Source organism: Spermophilus citellus, assembly GCF_964194105.1.
Source record: "Spermophilus citellus genome assembly, chromosome: 17".
Classification (NCBI taxonomy): domain Eukaryota; kingdom Metazoa; phylum Chordata; class Mammalia; order Rodentia; family Sciuridae; genus Spermophilus; species Spermophilus citellus.
Window position 1 is genome coordinate 70077491 of NC_138199.1, and position 15370 is coordinate 70092860.

General features: G+C 46.6%; 1 protein-coding gene across 2 annotated transcripts; it reads left to right on the forward strand.

Annotated features, from left to right (window-relative positions):
• Positions 1 to 273: 273 nt before the first annotated feature.
• On the forward strand, positions 274 to 5507 carry SOX9 (SRY-box transcription factor 9). Of its 2 annotated transcripts, none has more exons than XM_081272710.1 (3): positions 274 to 1067; positions 1830 to 2083; positions 2657 to 5507. In XM_081272710.1, the coding sequence occupies exons 1-3, from the start codon at positions 637 to 639 to the stop codon at positions 3499 to 3501; spliced, it is 1530 nt and encodes a 509-aa protein (XP_081128836.1). In that variant the 5' UTR covers positions 274 to 636; the 3' UTR covers positions 3502 to 5507. The 2 variants fall into 2 exon arrangements, with proteins under 2 accessions (XP_081128836.1, XP_081128837.1); XM_081272711.1 differs by having other exon boundaries at positions 1830 to 2071.
• The last annotated feature ends 9863 nt before the right edge of the window (positions 5508 to 15370 follow it).

Here is a 15370-nt window from a genome sequence, read left to right on the forward strand (position 1 = left end):
AAGGCAAACTTACACACTTGGACGTCCCGGGTCCCCCGCCTTCCCCGCAGCGCCCCCTCCCCCCACCCGGCCCTCCACCCTGGGGCTACGCTCCCCTCCCCTCTCCTCCCTCTGGTCTCGTCACCGAGCCCACAGCCACAATCCTCCTCCCCTCCAAAATCGGATCCAATCAGCTGTTTGCCAGCCCGGGGACTGCCGTGCTGTGATTGGCTGAACGTCTCTAAGGTGAGGGGCAGTATTTATTAAAGAGACCCGGGGCTGGGAGTTGGAGAGCCGAGAGCCGAGCTCGGAACTGACTGCAAACTTCAGTGGCGCGGCGACTCACCAGTTTCACCCCGGGAACTTTCCTTGGCAGGAGGAGAAGCGAAGGGGTGCAAGTGCCCCACTTTTGCTTTCTTCCCTTCTCCTCTTTCTCTCCAATTCGTCTTCCCCATTTGGAGCGGGCAGCTGCGGACCCGCCATCCAGCGCCTAGCTAAGTGCTCGCTGCTGCAGCCAGGTGACGCGCCAACTTCTTGGGAGCCGCTCGCTCCGCGTCCGCGTCCGGGCAGCCGAGGGGAGAGGAGCCCGCGCGAGTCCCCGAGCCGCCGCGGCTTCTCGCCTTTCCCGGCCTCCCGCCCCCTGCCCCGGGCCTGCGTATGAATCTCCTGGATCCCTTCATGAAGATGACCGACGAGCAGGAGAAGGGCCTGTCCGGCGCTCCCAGCCCCACCATGTCCGAGGACTCGGCTGGCTCGCCCTGCCCATCAGGCTCCGGCTCCGACACCGAGAACACGCGGCCCCAGGAAAACACATTCCCCAAGGGCGAGCCGGACCTGAAGAAGGAAAGTGAAGAGGACAAGTTCCCTGTGTGCATCCGCGAGGCGGTCAGCCAGGTGCTCAAGGGCTACGACTGGACCCTGGTGCCCATGCCGGTACGCGTCAACGGCTCCAGCAAGAACAAACCACACGTCAAGCGGCCCATGAACGCCTTTATGGTGTGGGCGCAGGCGGCGCGCAGGAAGCTGGCCGACCAGTACCCGCACCTGCACAACGCGGAGCTCAGCAAGACGCTGGGCAAGCTCTGGAGGTAGGACCCGGCGGGGGGCGGTGCGGTGGGGTGGGCTCCGCTGCAGCTGGGGGTGCTGGCCTGGGCTGAAGGTCCTTGCCCCGCCCCCCACGGCAGGGAGTTGCCGTTCCCGGAGCCAGCGCGCGCGCGCGGAGGAAGGGGGGTGGTTACTTTGGCTCTAAATTGGACCAAGTTCTTGAGATTTGAGGGGAGACAGCTGAGGACAGGCTTTTAGAAGACAGGAGGAGGGCAATGCCAGCTAGTCGCCTTAGAGTTAAATGGTGGTGGGGGGGTTATCTCACCCTCCCAGGAACTGCACCCTTTCTTGCAGCCCACACTCAAGGAGATGGGGGAGGAGGGGGGGCTGAGGCTGGAAGAGACCCCTAGCAGGAATGGGGGAAGGAGGGAGGTTGCTGGAATGGGGATTGGGAGTTGGGGAAAACTTCTCCAGCTTAAGTAATTTTCCGGAAAGTTCTTTATTTGGGGGGGGGGGGGGCGCGCATAACTCCGGTAGCAAAGATGTTCAGAGCGACAGCAGTGGGGAGCTGCTTCCCTCTCCGGGGTTTCCAAAATAGAAGGAGAGGGGGTGGGGCGCGAGGAGGGACCTCTCAGGTCGGACTACAAGAACTCAAAATTTGCTTTGCTTTTACTTTTACTTTAAAAAAAGTTGCGAGCTATAACATTGACTGGAAGACAGGGACAGGAGGATGTGTACGAAGGTGGCGGGGTGGTGGGGGCCTGACACCTCACCGAGTTCACTGACTTCCCGCCCCCCCCCCCCAGACTGCTCAACGAGAGCGAGAAGCGGCCCTTCGTGGAGGAAGCAGAGCGGCTACGCGTGCAGCACAAGAAGGACCACCCGGACTACAAGTACCAGCCACGGCGGAGGAAGTCGGTGAAAAATGGGCAGACCGAAGCCGAGGAGGCCACCGAGCAGACGCACATTTCTCCCAACGCCATCTTCAAGGCGCTGCAGGCCGACTCACCGCACTCCTCCTCGGGCATGAGCGAAGTGCATTCCCCTGGTGAGCACTCGGGTGAGTCCCACCCCGGCTCCAGGCCAAGCCACCCGCAGCCCCCCCACTGGGCACATACCCAGCCGCACCACCCACCCTTCTAGGAGGTTCTGTTGGGGGAATTTGTGCTCCCCAGACGGGAAGCCCTAACCTTTGCACCTAATCCCGCTCCCCATGCTGCCCAGGGTCCCAGCACACACTTGCACACATACACACGTGCGCACCAGCTTAGTCCCAGCATCCTAAGAGTAATTTTTTTTATTGCTAAGTAAAATGCCTTTACAACTTTATGAACTTACCCTCTTCCTTTGCTCCCCACCCCAAAAACACACACAGCCGCTCTTCTACAAGTAGCAATTTGGTCTTTCGTACCCTTGGGGCCTCAGACCTTCCCCTGATTAAAGGAGGCTGCTAAGTGTGTACCTGCAGGTTAATCATTTGGCGACTTATCTTTGGTGCAGCGCCCTCACCCGCTCCTGCGCGGGTCCTTATTACACCTTAGCAACAAGGGAGGGTCCCAGGAAGGTTCCTAAGACTAAGGCCTCTGCACAGCCCTCGTTGACTTTCCCCTTCTTTTTCTTTTATTTCCTGCAGGTCAATCCCAGGGCCCACCGACTCCACCCACCACCCCCAAAACCGACGTGCAGCCGGGCAAGGCTGACCTGAAGCGAGAGGGGCGCCCCCTGCCAGAGGGAGGCAGACAGCCCCCCATCGACTTCCGTGATGTGGACATCGGCGAGCTGAGTAGCGACGTCATCTCCAACATTGAGACCTTCGATGTCAATGAATTTGACCAGTACCTGCCGCCCAATGGCCACCCGGGGGTGCCGGCCACGCATGGCCAGGTCACCTACACCGGCAGCTATGGTATCAGCAGCACCGCAGCGACATCCGCCGGCGCCGGCCACGGGTGGATGTCCAAGCAGCAGGCACCACCGCCGCCCCCGCAGCAGCCCCCGCAGGCCCCTCAAGCCCCCCAGGCACCCCCGCAGCAGCAGGCGGCGCCCCCACCGCAGCAGGCAGCGCCCCCACAGCAGCAGCAGGCGCATACGCTGACCACGCTAAGCAGCGAGCCGGGGCAGTCCCAGAGAACCCACATCAAGACGGAGCAGCTGAGCCCCAGCCACTACAGCGAGCAGCAGCAGCACTCGCCACAGCAGATCGCTTACAGCCCTTTCAACCTCCCTCACTACAGCCCCTCCTACCCGCCCATCACCCGCTCGCAGTACGACTACACCGACCACCAGAACTCGGGCTCCTACTACAGCCACGCAGCGGGCCAGGGCTCTGGTCTCTACTCCACCTTCACCTACATGAACCCCGCCCAGCGCCCCATGTACACCCCCATTGCCGACACCTCGGGGGTCCCGTCCATCCCGCAGACCCACAGCCCGCAGCACTGGGAACAACCCGTCTACACACAGCTCACCAGACCATAAGGAGACCTTAAACAAAGGGCGATGATGGCCGAGATGATCATACAAATAATCCAAGAAATAAATAACCAAGCAGAATTTCCTTTGGACATTTTTTTTCCTGTTCTCTTAAAGACACTTAAGCTAAAGGCAACTCGTACTCACATTCCAAGAGAGAAATGTTACCTATCCAAACGCAGTACCAACTTGTTGTGAATCAGTGGCCAGGCCACTCTTGGCTAGATGGACCAGCAGCATTGAAGAGAAACCGGACTTAAACCTCCGAGCAAGTGTGGAGAATGACGGAGAGTCCTGCCTGCAACCAGTTTGCTCAATTCTCCCTGCCAGTTTGGACTTTGTAATTATTTTTTAGCAGTAATTAAAGAAAAAAAAAAGTCCTCTGTGAGGAATATTCTCTATTTTAAATATTTTTAGTATGTACTGTGTATGATTCATTACCATTTTGAGGGGATTTATACATATTTTTAGATAAAAAATTAAATGCTCTTATTTTTCCAACAGCTAAACTACTCTTAGTTGAACAGTGTGCCCTAGCTTTTCTTGCAACCAGAGTATTTTTGTACAGATTTGCATTCTCCTACAAAAAAAAAAGAAAAAAAGATAGAAAAAAAAGTTTTAAAAAGTGTGTCATAATATTAACATAAAAAAGATAAGCAGAATTGTGTTATGTGATCAGTTTTGGGGGTAAGCTTTGCTTAATTCCTCAGGCTTTCCAATTCAAGGAGGAGCTGCCTTAAAGAAATAATGAAAGCCTTATTTTGCAAATAGAGTAAATAAATAGTCTAGGAAGCATTTGGTAAGCTTTATCCTATATATATATTTTAAACAAGAGGGAAACACCTTGAGCCTTAAAATCATGCTGCTGGCAATACTTGCGCTCTGTTTAGCAGGTGTCCTGCCTTTGCTTGTTCCCTGCAGTCTTAAGACAGAAGTGAAAGGTGAGCAAAGGAGAAGGGGTCTGTTTGGGGAATGTAACAGCAGCTAAGAAGTGCCCCAGTGCACTGCCCCCCTGGTTGCCTGCCCGGCCCATGTGGACCGCAGATGCTGGAGTCTGTTTGCTCAGACATCACCTGTGCCTCTCTGAACACCAGCAGTTAACCTTCAAGACATTCCACGTGCTAAAATTATTTATTTTGTAAGGAGAGGTTTTAATTAAGAAAAGAAAATCTTCCTCCTTTTTTTTAAAATTTTTATTTACTGTCTTTTAAAATAGGTTGTTGGAGCCTTCCTCAAAGGGTATGGTCATCTGTTGTTAAATTATGTTCTTAACTGTAACCAGTTTTTTTTATTTATCTCTTTAATCTTTTTTTATTATTAAAAGCAAGTTTCTTTGGATTTCTCATCCTAGATTTGTACAAATGCCTTTTTGTCCGTCCTGGTTTTTTTTTTTTTTTTTTTTTTTTCTCTCTCTCTCTCTCTCTCTCTTTGTTGTTTTTGTTGAAAACAAACTGGAAACTTGTTTCTCTTTTGTACAAATGAGAGGTTGCAAATGTAGTGTATCACTGAGTCATTTGCAGTGTTTTCTGCCACAGATCTTTGGGCTGCCTAAATTGTGTGTGTGTGTGTGTGTGTGTGTGTGTACACAAAATAATGCAAGCAAGTGTCATCGTATTCCCCTGCACTTCTCTTGCAGAGACAGAAGATGCAGAAAAGGAATCAGCCCACTGACAGACCTTAATCTTTGATTACTGCTGTGGCTAGAGAGTTTGAGGATTGCTCTTTAAAAAAGACAGCAGACTTTTTTTTTTTTTATTTAAGAAAAAGATATATTAACAGTTTTAGAAGTCAGAGTCAGTAGAATAAAATCTTAAAGCACTCTTATAATATGGCATCTTTCCATTTCTGTATAAAAGCAGATCTTTTTTTAAAAAAAATATTTCTGTAACTTAAGAAACCCGACATTTAAAATCATATTTTCTCTTTAGGTAAGGTTTGGTTTGTGTTTGTGTTGTTTGTTCCGCTTGTTGTTTCCCTCCAAACCTTTTGTTCTCTCTGTGAAACTTACCTTTCCTTCCTTTTTTTTTTTGTATATTATTGTTTACAATAAATATACATTGCATTAAAAAGAAAATGGGCCTATGGATTTATTTATCTGCTTCTGTAGTTAAAAGGGTGATTGGAGGAATCGAAGCACTAATAAGATTATAAAATGCCGATTACTGGTGTTTTTGCTTTTCCAAGCTTCCACAGTCCTGACAGTCACTGAGGAAGAGACTATGCACCCCCCAGACTCTAAGGACATACATCACAGAAAGTGCCACCCTAATGGGTGACACAGAGAAAGACATGTCAGGAGTTGCCCACTCTGGCAAAATGCTTGTGGTTTTAACCTTGTGCTTTACAGGGAAAGCTGTTCCCTGGTGGAGGTCAGAGGGAATCCGAATATTAGACCAGAAATCAGCAGCTTGTCCAGAGACACAATTCCAGAGGGGGTGACTTCCCTCGTCTGAACACCATATGGCAAACTTTATCTTGTTACTATGAACACACACCACAGAAGTGGGGTGCCCACTTTTCCACGGCAAAGGGAGCTGGAATAAAAGTGGGTCTGCAGGGGATCAGAGGGAAGCCTTCGTGTTAACCCATCAAATGATTCAGGTCTTTCCGGATTTCTCTGCAGAGACAATGGGAGGAGATGACCTTATTTTTCTGTTCTCTTCAGTTTAACTCATTCTGAGCAGATGCAAAGCCATCCTAGAAGAAATAGAACCTAATCCTGTTTTCCTTGGCCCCAATCTGATGGGGAGTTTCCAGGTTCAGAGAAACCTTCAGGTCATTTTTCATTAAACAGATGAAATCACTCCTTCCCTCCCCTCTCCTCTAGGCCCCCGCCCCCAGCTGATGGGGGAGGTGTGTCTAAGAAGGTGAGTTGCCTGCACCACCTGGGGCTGGTTTTACCACTGGGCCTGTCTCTGACAGTCTTCAGCAGCACCAGGCCCTCTGCTTCTGCTGTTTGGATCCCTGGCCTGCATCCCAAGGCAGGATCATGGCAACCAGGAAAATGGTAGTTATCAAATCGGGACAACATTAGGACTCGGCCCCTTTGCAAATTCCTTCAACAAACATTGATTGAGGGCCTGTGATCTGTGGGGGACTATGCAAATCCCTCCCTACCCCAGCAGACATCAGATTCTGCTCCTAGTTTGTGCCAGAGCTTCTATTCACTTACGCCCACAGTTCCCCCCCCCTCTCTCTCTCACACACACACACACACACACACACACACACACACAAATTCCTATTAAAAAGACTCCGTGGTGTTCACTACTGTCCCACCATGATCGCCCCCTTCCCTACCAAATCTATACTGTTTGCTGGACTGTTCTTTCTTTTTCTACAATAGAGGCCCAAGGTGGGCCTTCTTAGAGCCAGACTGCTCTATGCAGACGTAAACTTGTTAGGTGATCCAAGGCAAGTTGCTTGACTTGCCTGTGCCTCAGTTTGCCTTTTTGCCAAGAATGTTTACAATCACTCTTCCATGTAATAGGGTTGTTATTGGTGTGATCTGGGGCTAGGAATAGTCTGGGAATCCACAGCATCCGACTCTCTTGATCTGCACAACAATCCTTTTGTATTAGAATTCAGTGACACTCAGGAAAAAGGGTTGTCACAAGGTCCCCAAGTGGCTCTGATACACAATAAAATTCAGGAGACCCTGGAGTGCAGGGAGAGAATTCTTCAGAACGTCAGTTACTCCTCTCCACCAAATACAGGCAAAGCCTCATATTACCAGATTATAAAATAGAGGGAATTTTCGCTCTAAATCCAGAAACACAGAGCTTATCACTCTAGCAACAATAACACCCTGGTTGTCAAGCTAGAAAAGAGTCCTCCACAACAGAGAAGGCTTGAATTTAGACCCAAGGTTATTTGTTTATTGCACTCAAAAAAAAAAAAAAAAAAAAAAAAAAAAAAAAAAACTTTTCTTCTTGAACTATTCTAACAAAAAGGAAATTTTTTATAAACAAGGGAATAAAAACAAACTCCTTTGAAATCATCTTTTCATTCATTATTAAAACAGAACTATGTGGGCTAGTTTGAGCTGGGTGTTTGACTTTTCCATTTTGATTCCATCTTGTCCCTTATGGTCCCCTGATTTCCAAAATGAGCATTTTGGAGGCACCACTGTGACACTTTTTTATGTTAACTTGATTGATGAACTAACACTATAGCCAGAGTCAGATTTACTATAAAGCCTAAGCTTCAGCACCCCTTAAGGCTCTGTCTTTCACCTCTTATTTTTTTTAAAATTTACATTCTTTTTCTTAAAGAATCCCTCCTTAAAAAAAAAAAAAAAGACAATTGAAACTTCAAGCCCCACAAAACTGGATCTATCTTGACCTTAGCTGGTGGCCAGCAAAACATGGCAGCAGAGGTGGCAAACAAGATCCTTTCTATTTGTTCTCAACAGCACCTGACACATTGTAGATTCTTAATCAATATCCACCTTGCCTCCTGTTTGTGAGTCTGATGGCACTGCCCCAGCACCCCTTGTTGAGACTCTCCACCATAACACTTGATCACTCGTCCTCACACAAGTGTATCACTGAGACTGAAATGGTCCTAACTCCTTCAGTGGTATTACCGAGGGGTTAAATAAGGTAAAGCACACGAGAAACATGAGTGACCTGCCCCCACATCCTCATATCACACCTCTCTCTCTCTCTCTCTCTCTCTCTCTCTCTCTCTCTCTCTCTCTCTCTCTCTCTCATTTCTTCTTCTCTTTTCTCCTGTCACCTCTCTTCAACATGTTCATAGGATCCCCTGCTGGGCCCAGACTGGGCTGTTCCTCTTGGGTCCTTTACAAATTAGAACTACTTTACTTTGGATTTCTGGAAAATATTTCTTTTTAGAACTAACAAAACATGGGCAGACAATCTCGGATTTGCATTCAATGGAAAAAACAGGTCTAAATTTGGGCTGATGCACATATTACCGAGATGTGATCTCTTAAACTTTAAGGATTTTATATTAAACTTAATCCAGGAACCATTAATCCAGGTCGCATATTCCACTTTAAGACAATTCCTACTCTTCTCATTCTTTCCATAAACATTTGTTGATCCTCTTTTGTGGTTCAGAATACATCAGTGAGCAAGAAAGACTGCCCATGGGGGTCTGATTTCTTTGTGGAGAAGGCAGATAAAATCAAATAGTACTTGCTGGTATTTTCTTATTCACATGCTAGGAATGAAACTGATTAGGGCCAGGTGGAAGGTGAGGCACAAGGACTGGGTAGCTCATCAATTGGTGAAGGACTTTGGGGAAAACTTCCTGACCTCTTATTTTCCTCTCTTGGTCTTCATTGATTTGACATGGAATTTACTCTGATCTAACTTGCAACTACCCCATTCCCACCTTCCCCCTGCGGTAGCCCTGGGTTAGTCTCTCTACCTCATCATGAACTGTGGGTTCACATATGCCACACTCTTCATATCCCTAAAGACTCCCTAAAGAAGACCCAGTGCTTGGTATCCAAAAGGCTCCCTTGGATCTCTGGAGAATAGGTGGATGCGGCCTGCAGGTATATGGAGTCAGAAACTGGGAAATACAATGAGAAGTCTTTTGGTATGGTTGCACTCTTGCTACAAAAATCCTTTATGGCATGTCCTTGCTGTTGAATGTTCCTCCATCTCTTCTAGAACACTTGCATTGCCTGGGAGCTCAGTGTTCCTACTAGCACAGATTACTCCTGGGAAAATCTTATCTTCACCGTGTCCACCCAGTGACCTAAAAGGCCACCTCTAAGCCTGTATGGTATGAGTCTTATCTTTCTACCAAATTGATAGCCCTTCACCTAATTGTGCAGTTTGCAAGTTTTTTGTTTGGTGTTTTTCCCCAAGCTAGACATTTCCAATACATTTTACATATGTGTGATTCCTAGCCCCTTCCTATCTTGTTATTCTTCGACTTTATTGCATGCTCCCTCTGGTATTCTCAAATGAGCACGCCCTGAATTACTTGAAGAACTGCAAATACAGGTTGAATAATAAAGAATACAAGTAGATTCATCATTTTTGTCACCAGAAATTGTGCTTTTATTTATTTAAATTAAAATCATATTAGCTCTTATAACAGCCAAATCACCCAGTTATGTTATGGTGAACAATTTTTCATATCCTGTAATCATGCGATTGATTTTTTTAACCAATTACCAAGTTTTATATTTACCCCGTTTTTCCTGAAGTATGACATACACAGGTTCAGTGAAAAGAGAAGGAGGAAAGGGATTTACATCATTGAGCCCTTACTTTGCCAGGCACTGTGACAGATGTTTTATATACATGATCTCATTTAATCCATTTAATAACCCTTAGAGACAGGTGTTATTATTCCAATTTTATTAAAGAAGGAAACTGAGGCTCAGAGATATTAAGCAATTAACCTAAGGTCACATAACTAGTAAAAGACACAAACAACTACCCTAGACAGCCCCCTCCCTTCATTTTTAACAGAGAATTCCAAATAGAGTTTATATCAGGGAAAGGAGAATAAATGGAGAAATATAATTCTTATATTGTAAATATGTCACAGTGAATCTTTTTAAAACTAAATCTGACTGAGGAACACCACTCCTCATTCAGAACTGCCCCATGGCTACCTACCTGCTTGGAATAAAATAAAAATTCTTAACTATACAATTCAACTGTCCTACTTCATCCAGCAGCTGGAAGACCATAGCCTACATGTCAAATCTGGCCCACCATCTACTGTTGCAAATAAAGTTTTATTAAAACAAAGTCACTCCCATTAGTCTACACAGAGTCTATGGGCTTTCCTGCTCTAATGCAAAGTTGAGTAGGTGGAACAAAGAACATGCCCACGAAGTCTAAAATATTTCCTAGCTGGTTCTCTGCAGAAAGAGTTTGCTGACCTGTGCCTTATGCAGTCTTGCCCTTGCCTGTTTTTGTAACCTCATCTCTAACCATTCCCCTCCTTATTTCCTCTGTCCCCCTTCCCTACACACACACACACACACACACACACACACACACCTTATTTCTCGTACTCAAATCTCTCAAACTCTTTCCTATGTTAAGGACTTTGCACTTACTACTTTCTTGGTTTAAAATACATGTTCATCAGAATCTTTCCTGTCATCTTCTTTCTGTCTTTCGGATCTCATCACCCATGAACCCTGTTCCAGGTGATCCAACCTGACTAACGTGGTCCACAATGCCCTCACGGACTCACTCTCTACCCCACTACTCTGTTTGTGACACCATCGCCTGCCGAAGTGATCTCTTTTTTTTGTTTATGTGTTTGTTCTCCAACTACTGGCTTGGAACTCTGTTTTGTTCCCCAACTTATCTCCAGTACCTGAAAGAGCATTTAACACCTACCAGAAGCCCAATAACGATTGAAAAATTCATTGATATATTAAATTACTCTTACCCCCCACCTCGGGTCCAAAGGTGGAAAGCGAGTACTAGGGGTTAGAAGGGAAAAGGTCATCAATCATTCTGTAATCAAATAATCAATTAAATTGACAGTTGATAACTTCACTATGTGCCATCATTCTCAAAAATTAAAAGTCCTTTGCTTATTTGGTTGATTTGAAAAAAAAAATCTTATTTCAGTACCTGAAATATCCCTCTCAGGAAATGTCCAACCTGGATGAATATTAAATCTTCTCTCCTCCTTAACTCATGATTGCTTCAGGATAAAAAGTTGCTGTGTGGAAGAAGGTGGTCCTGCCCTGGCCTACATGCTCGGTTTGCCCCTTCTCCTGCCAGCTAACTGCTGTTTACCTGAGTGCCCAACAGAGTCAAAGGGGATGGGATCAGCAGGGGAGGAGAAAAAAGGGATAGGGACACTGATCTGGATGGTACCACCCTCTCGGGTCCAATAGACGGCCACAGCTGGTGTCTTTGGTGCACCAGGCACTCGGTGAGAGCTGACTCTGCTTCCCTGGGGCACTTGCCTGGACTGGTCATTCATACAGCTGTCCTGACTTAGAGACATTTCTATTCACACAGGTAGTTTCCAACTTCTTCCCCACTGCTGAGCATGCTCAGAGCACCCAGCCTCCTGCTGCTGTGTCTCCTTGTCTTTACAGGCAGCTCTGCTAGACAGGGCCCAAGTGATGCCATGCTTGCTGTTCCTCCCAGGAGACCCAGGTTTGGTCAATGTAAACCCATCTCTTGCTCAGGAGTTGCCACTTTGCCTATCTCACGCTGGAACCTAGACTGGAGTCAGATACCAGTTCTCCATGCTTCCTCACTGCAAGAATCCATTTAAAAGCTTTGCAAACACCCTCTTATAAAGCCCCATTTGCTCACTTTGGAATTAGTGGGTAATACCACCATCGATCTCTCCAGTGAAGAGAAGATGAGTGCACATTGTCTGGTCACAGCTCTCCAAAATGCATTCTTTATACATTTCCTTTCCCCTCTCCAATTTTTATCCTCCTTTATTATGTTATGGGGGAAAAAATCAAAAACAAACAGAAACAATAAAACGAACCTTACATACAGTGATATGCATAGGACTTAAGTGTACAACTCTTGATATCTGCATACATTGAGCAACCACCACCCTAACGTGATCAGAGAGCAAACCCATCACCCCAGCAAGTCTGCTCATTCTGCCTTCCAGCCCAACCTTGCCTCCTATAGACAACGTCTAATCTTGTCTCCACCACCAGAGATTAGAGCCTGTTCTTGAACTTCAGATAACTGGAATTGTACAATATGTGCCCATTTATATCTGACTTCTTTGGCTCAACTTAATTGTTTGAAGTTCATCAATGCCATGCCTGTTTCATTCTTTTCTCTTCCTGAGTGGTATTCTATCCAAGGACTATCTGAGAATGTGCTCACCCTTGTTCTTGTGGATGGGTGCTTGCGTTGCTTCCAATTTGGGGCTACCATAAATAAACTCAAATAAAATCTCTCTTGGGTAAATACCTAGAAATGTGATTATGAGGTCACAGGGTAAATAAGTGTTCCAATTTACAAGAAATTGCCAAACCATTTTCCAAAGTGGTTAGTTAAATCATTTCCCACTCCCACAAGCACCAAAGGAGAGTTCCAGTTCCTCTGCATCAATACTAACATTTGCTATCAGATTTTTAAACTTTCAACCCCAGGTCCAGCAGGTGTGCAATGGTATCTCTGCTTTTCCTCCGCATTGCTGACCTCTCCCTCTTCCTCTGCATCCCATGTACTTCCCTTGCACCTTGTTTCCCATTACAGTATTCCAGTGGCCTCAGGTCTGATGACCCCCTATGTTCTTCTGAAACCTGGATGTCTATTTGCTCTTTTTGGATGGGAAGAATTTAGATATTTGTTTTTCTTATGAATTTTCACTTCTGCAGCTGCTCAGCACTATATGAATCCAGCTAGATCCATGTGGGGATGCACCAAGCTCTGGAAGGGAGCCAACCGTGCGGCCTTCCAGATCCACCTGAGACAAATAGAGCTGGGAGTCCAGGAGCACTTAATGTGAGACTCCCGGACCCCCACCCAGTCAGATTGGGAGGTGGAGGAAGTCAAGGGAAATCTTCAACTCAAGTAAACATTGGAGCTTCTGAGGAGTGCCTGTGAGAATTGATCTAAGTCCCTATGGGAAGGGAATCTTTAGCTCTGCAGATAAAGGACAGTATCAAGAGAAATTGTTGGTTGGACTTTTGCATTTTAGAGCTGAAAGTCCCTCTGAAAAGATAACATTTGCTTCTGTTCTGAGGGTCCTTCATTTTTGTCAGTTTAGAAGAGAAGACAAGATTTTCTTCTAGGGTGACCAGAGCAGAGAGAGAGGAATGTTCCTGGAGGCTCCCCACCCCTCATGCTGGGTTCCCTGGATCTGAGAACAATCATGTGCAAGTCTCCATCTCTCCAGACAGCAGATCTGTCTTCCCCATCAGCTAACTTTGAAAGTCCCTGAAATTTCTGAAACCTTCACTCAACGTGAGCACACATAGAACCTCGGAGTGGATTTCATCACCCAGCTGGCCCCTGTCTGAACCTCTGTCTCCATGGAGAATTCCTGAATCCATTCTGCTGTCCACCTGCAGCTGTTTAAAAAAAAAAAAATGGTATGGTATTTTTAAGTCTCCCCAGTGCTCCTGTCCCTTGGTCCCCTATCTCCACCAAGACTCTTTTGCCTCCAATTTTCATCTGTGTGATCTGATAATTTTGATTTGACCCTAGTGGGATGATTAACTATCTGATTGGAGCCTGCACCTCATGCTAGTCAGCAAAGTTAAGATGGTGGGAAAGGAACTTGAACCGACAGCATTATCAGAAATCAGACACAAACAGGGGCTGATCAATAGACTAGGGGGCCAAACAAAATTCCCATGTCTAGCTAGAGGTCAACAAGTTCCCCACGGCCAAACAGTGTCGAAAGAATTTTCTTGGTGATTCCTTCAGCCACGTTGCCCAAGAGGGCATATAATCATCACAAGAACAAATGTCTCTTGCTCATCTACTACCCAGCAAGCTAAGTGCAGAAGAGTAAACCAAAAAGACACCACACATCGTAGGAAGAGACAGTCTTGAAAAAAGTGGCACTGAATTTCTGAATTAAATAGTTAAAGGAACAAAGCAAATCATGAGCTTAGAGTCAAGAATTCCCTAGGAATTCATCATCTGAATGTGCCTTGTTTTCAATACCAACTATAAAATGAAGGACTGCTGACTCAATAATTCAGTAACCTGGAAAAAAGTCAATATCCTGCTTTGTAGAATCATCTTCCATTTAATCAGTATTCAGATTATGCTACCCGGCAAGGTTACACTTCATTGCTACCTTAGTGATTTAATGGAAATTGTTATTTTCAACCATTATTGATGGTGGGAAGTGAGCAAGGAATAGCAGATTCCTGACTTTCCCAGAAACTCGTTGTCTGTTTTGATAGGATATCTACACTCTTCCCCCAAGTGGCTACACTGTCACTTTTGATTTCTCAGAGCTGTCCGGCCCAAAAGTCCCCCTGGAGAAAGAGTGCCATTGCTCCTGAATGGGAGCCAGCAGTTATGACTAAGTGTGTTTTCTGCCTCCTCCATGCATCATCCTGGTCGGCTGTGGACACACAGTGCCTTAAACCTGCTGTGAACCTTACACCAAGAGCTCAGCAAAAAACAAGTTTAGACAAAGCAGGGGGATTTATATGTGGTTGAAAAAGCAGTCCCACTGCACAGACAGTTAACACCAGCAGCAGTTACACGACCTGTCAATCTTCTTCTCTGCCTTAAAAGAACTTCAATCTCCGTCCTACAGTCTGTCTTGGACCACGGAGCAACAATCAGGGGTGTCGCAGAGATCTGATGACCTGCGGAGTGGGCAGAGGACACTGTTTCTGGTGAGACCCCCAGCCAAGGAGCAGAGTCTGGACAGACTGCATCCCTCCTTGGGCTCGGACCCACCCCACAAGCTGCTGCCCTCTTGCCACAGCTGTTTCCGTTTTTTATTACGATTTTCTCCGCCTTTCATTTTCCAGGCCAAGGAGAAACTCAGGGGGCCCATCTGTTCCTCTCTTGGCCTTTTCTCTGTTCCCAGAAGCAAAGCACACACGCCCGTGCACACTCACACACTCAATCCACACCAGACCACCACAAACTCCCTTTAGGACGATGGAGAACAGGAACCGGAAGTCACCCTCCCCACCAGCAGCATTCCAGGGAGCTGAGAGGAGACTCAGCCTTGGAGGAGGAGGTGACGTCCTCAGGCAGCCTTACAGGACGAGCTGGGGTGTCCAGGAGCAAACCTGCCCACTAGAACAACAGGTTCCCTCTCAGGAGGACTTTCTGTTTTGTTTCTGCTTTTGCTTACACATTTCCATAAAAAAAAATAAAATAAAATAAAAGAGAGAGAGAGAGAGAGAGAGAAACTAGTGGATCAATCCACAGTGTGAGTTACCCCAAGTCCA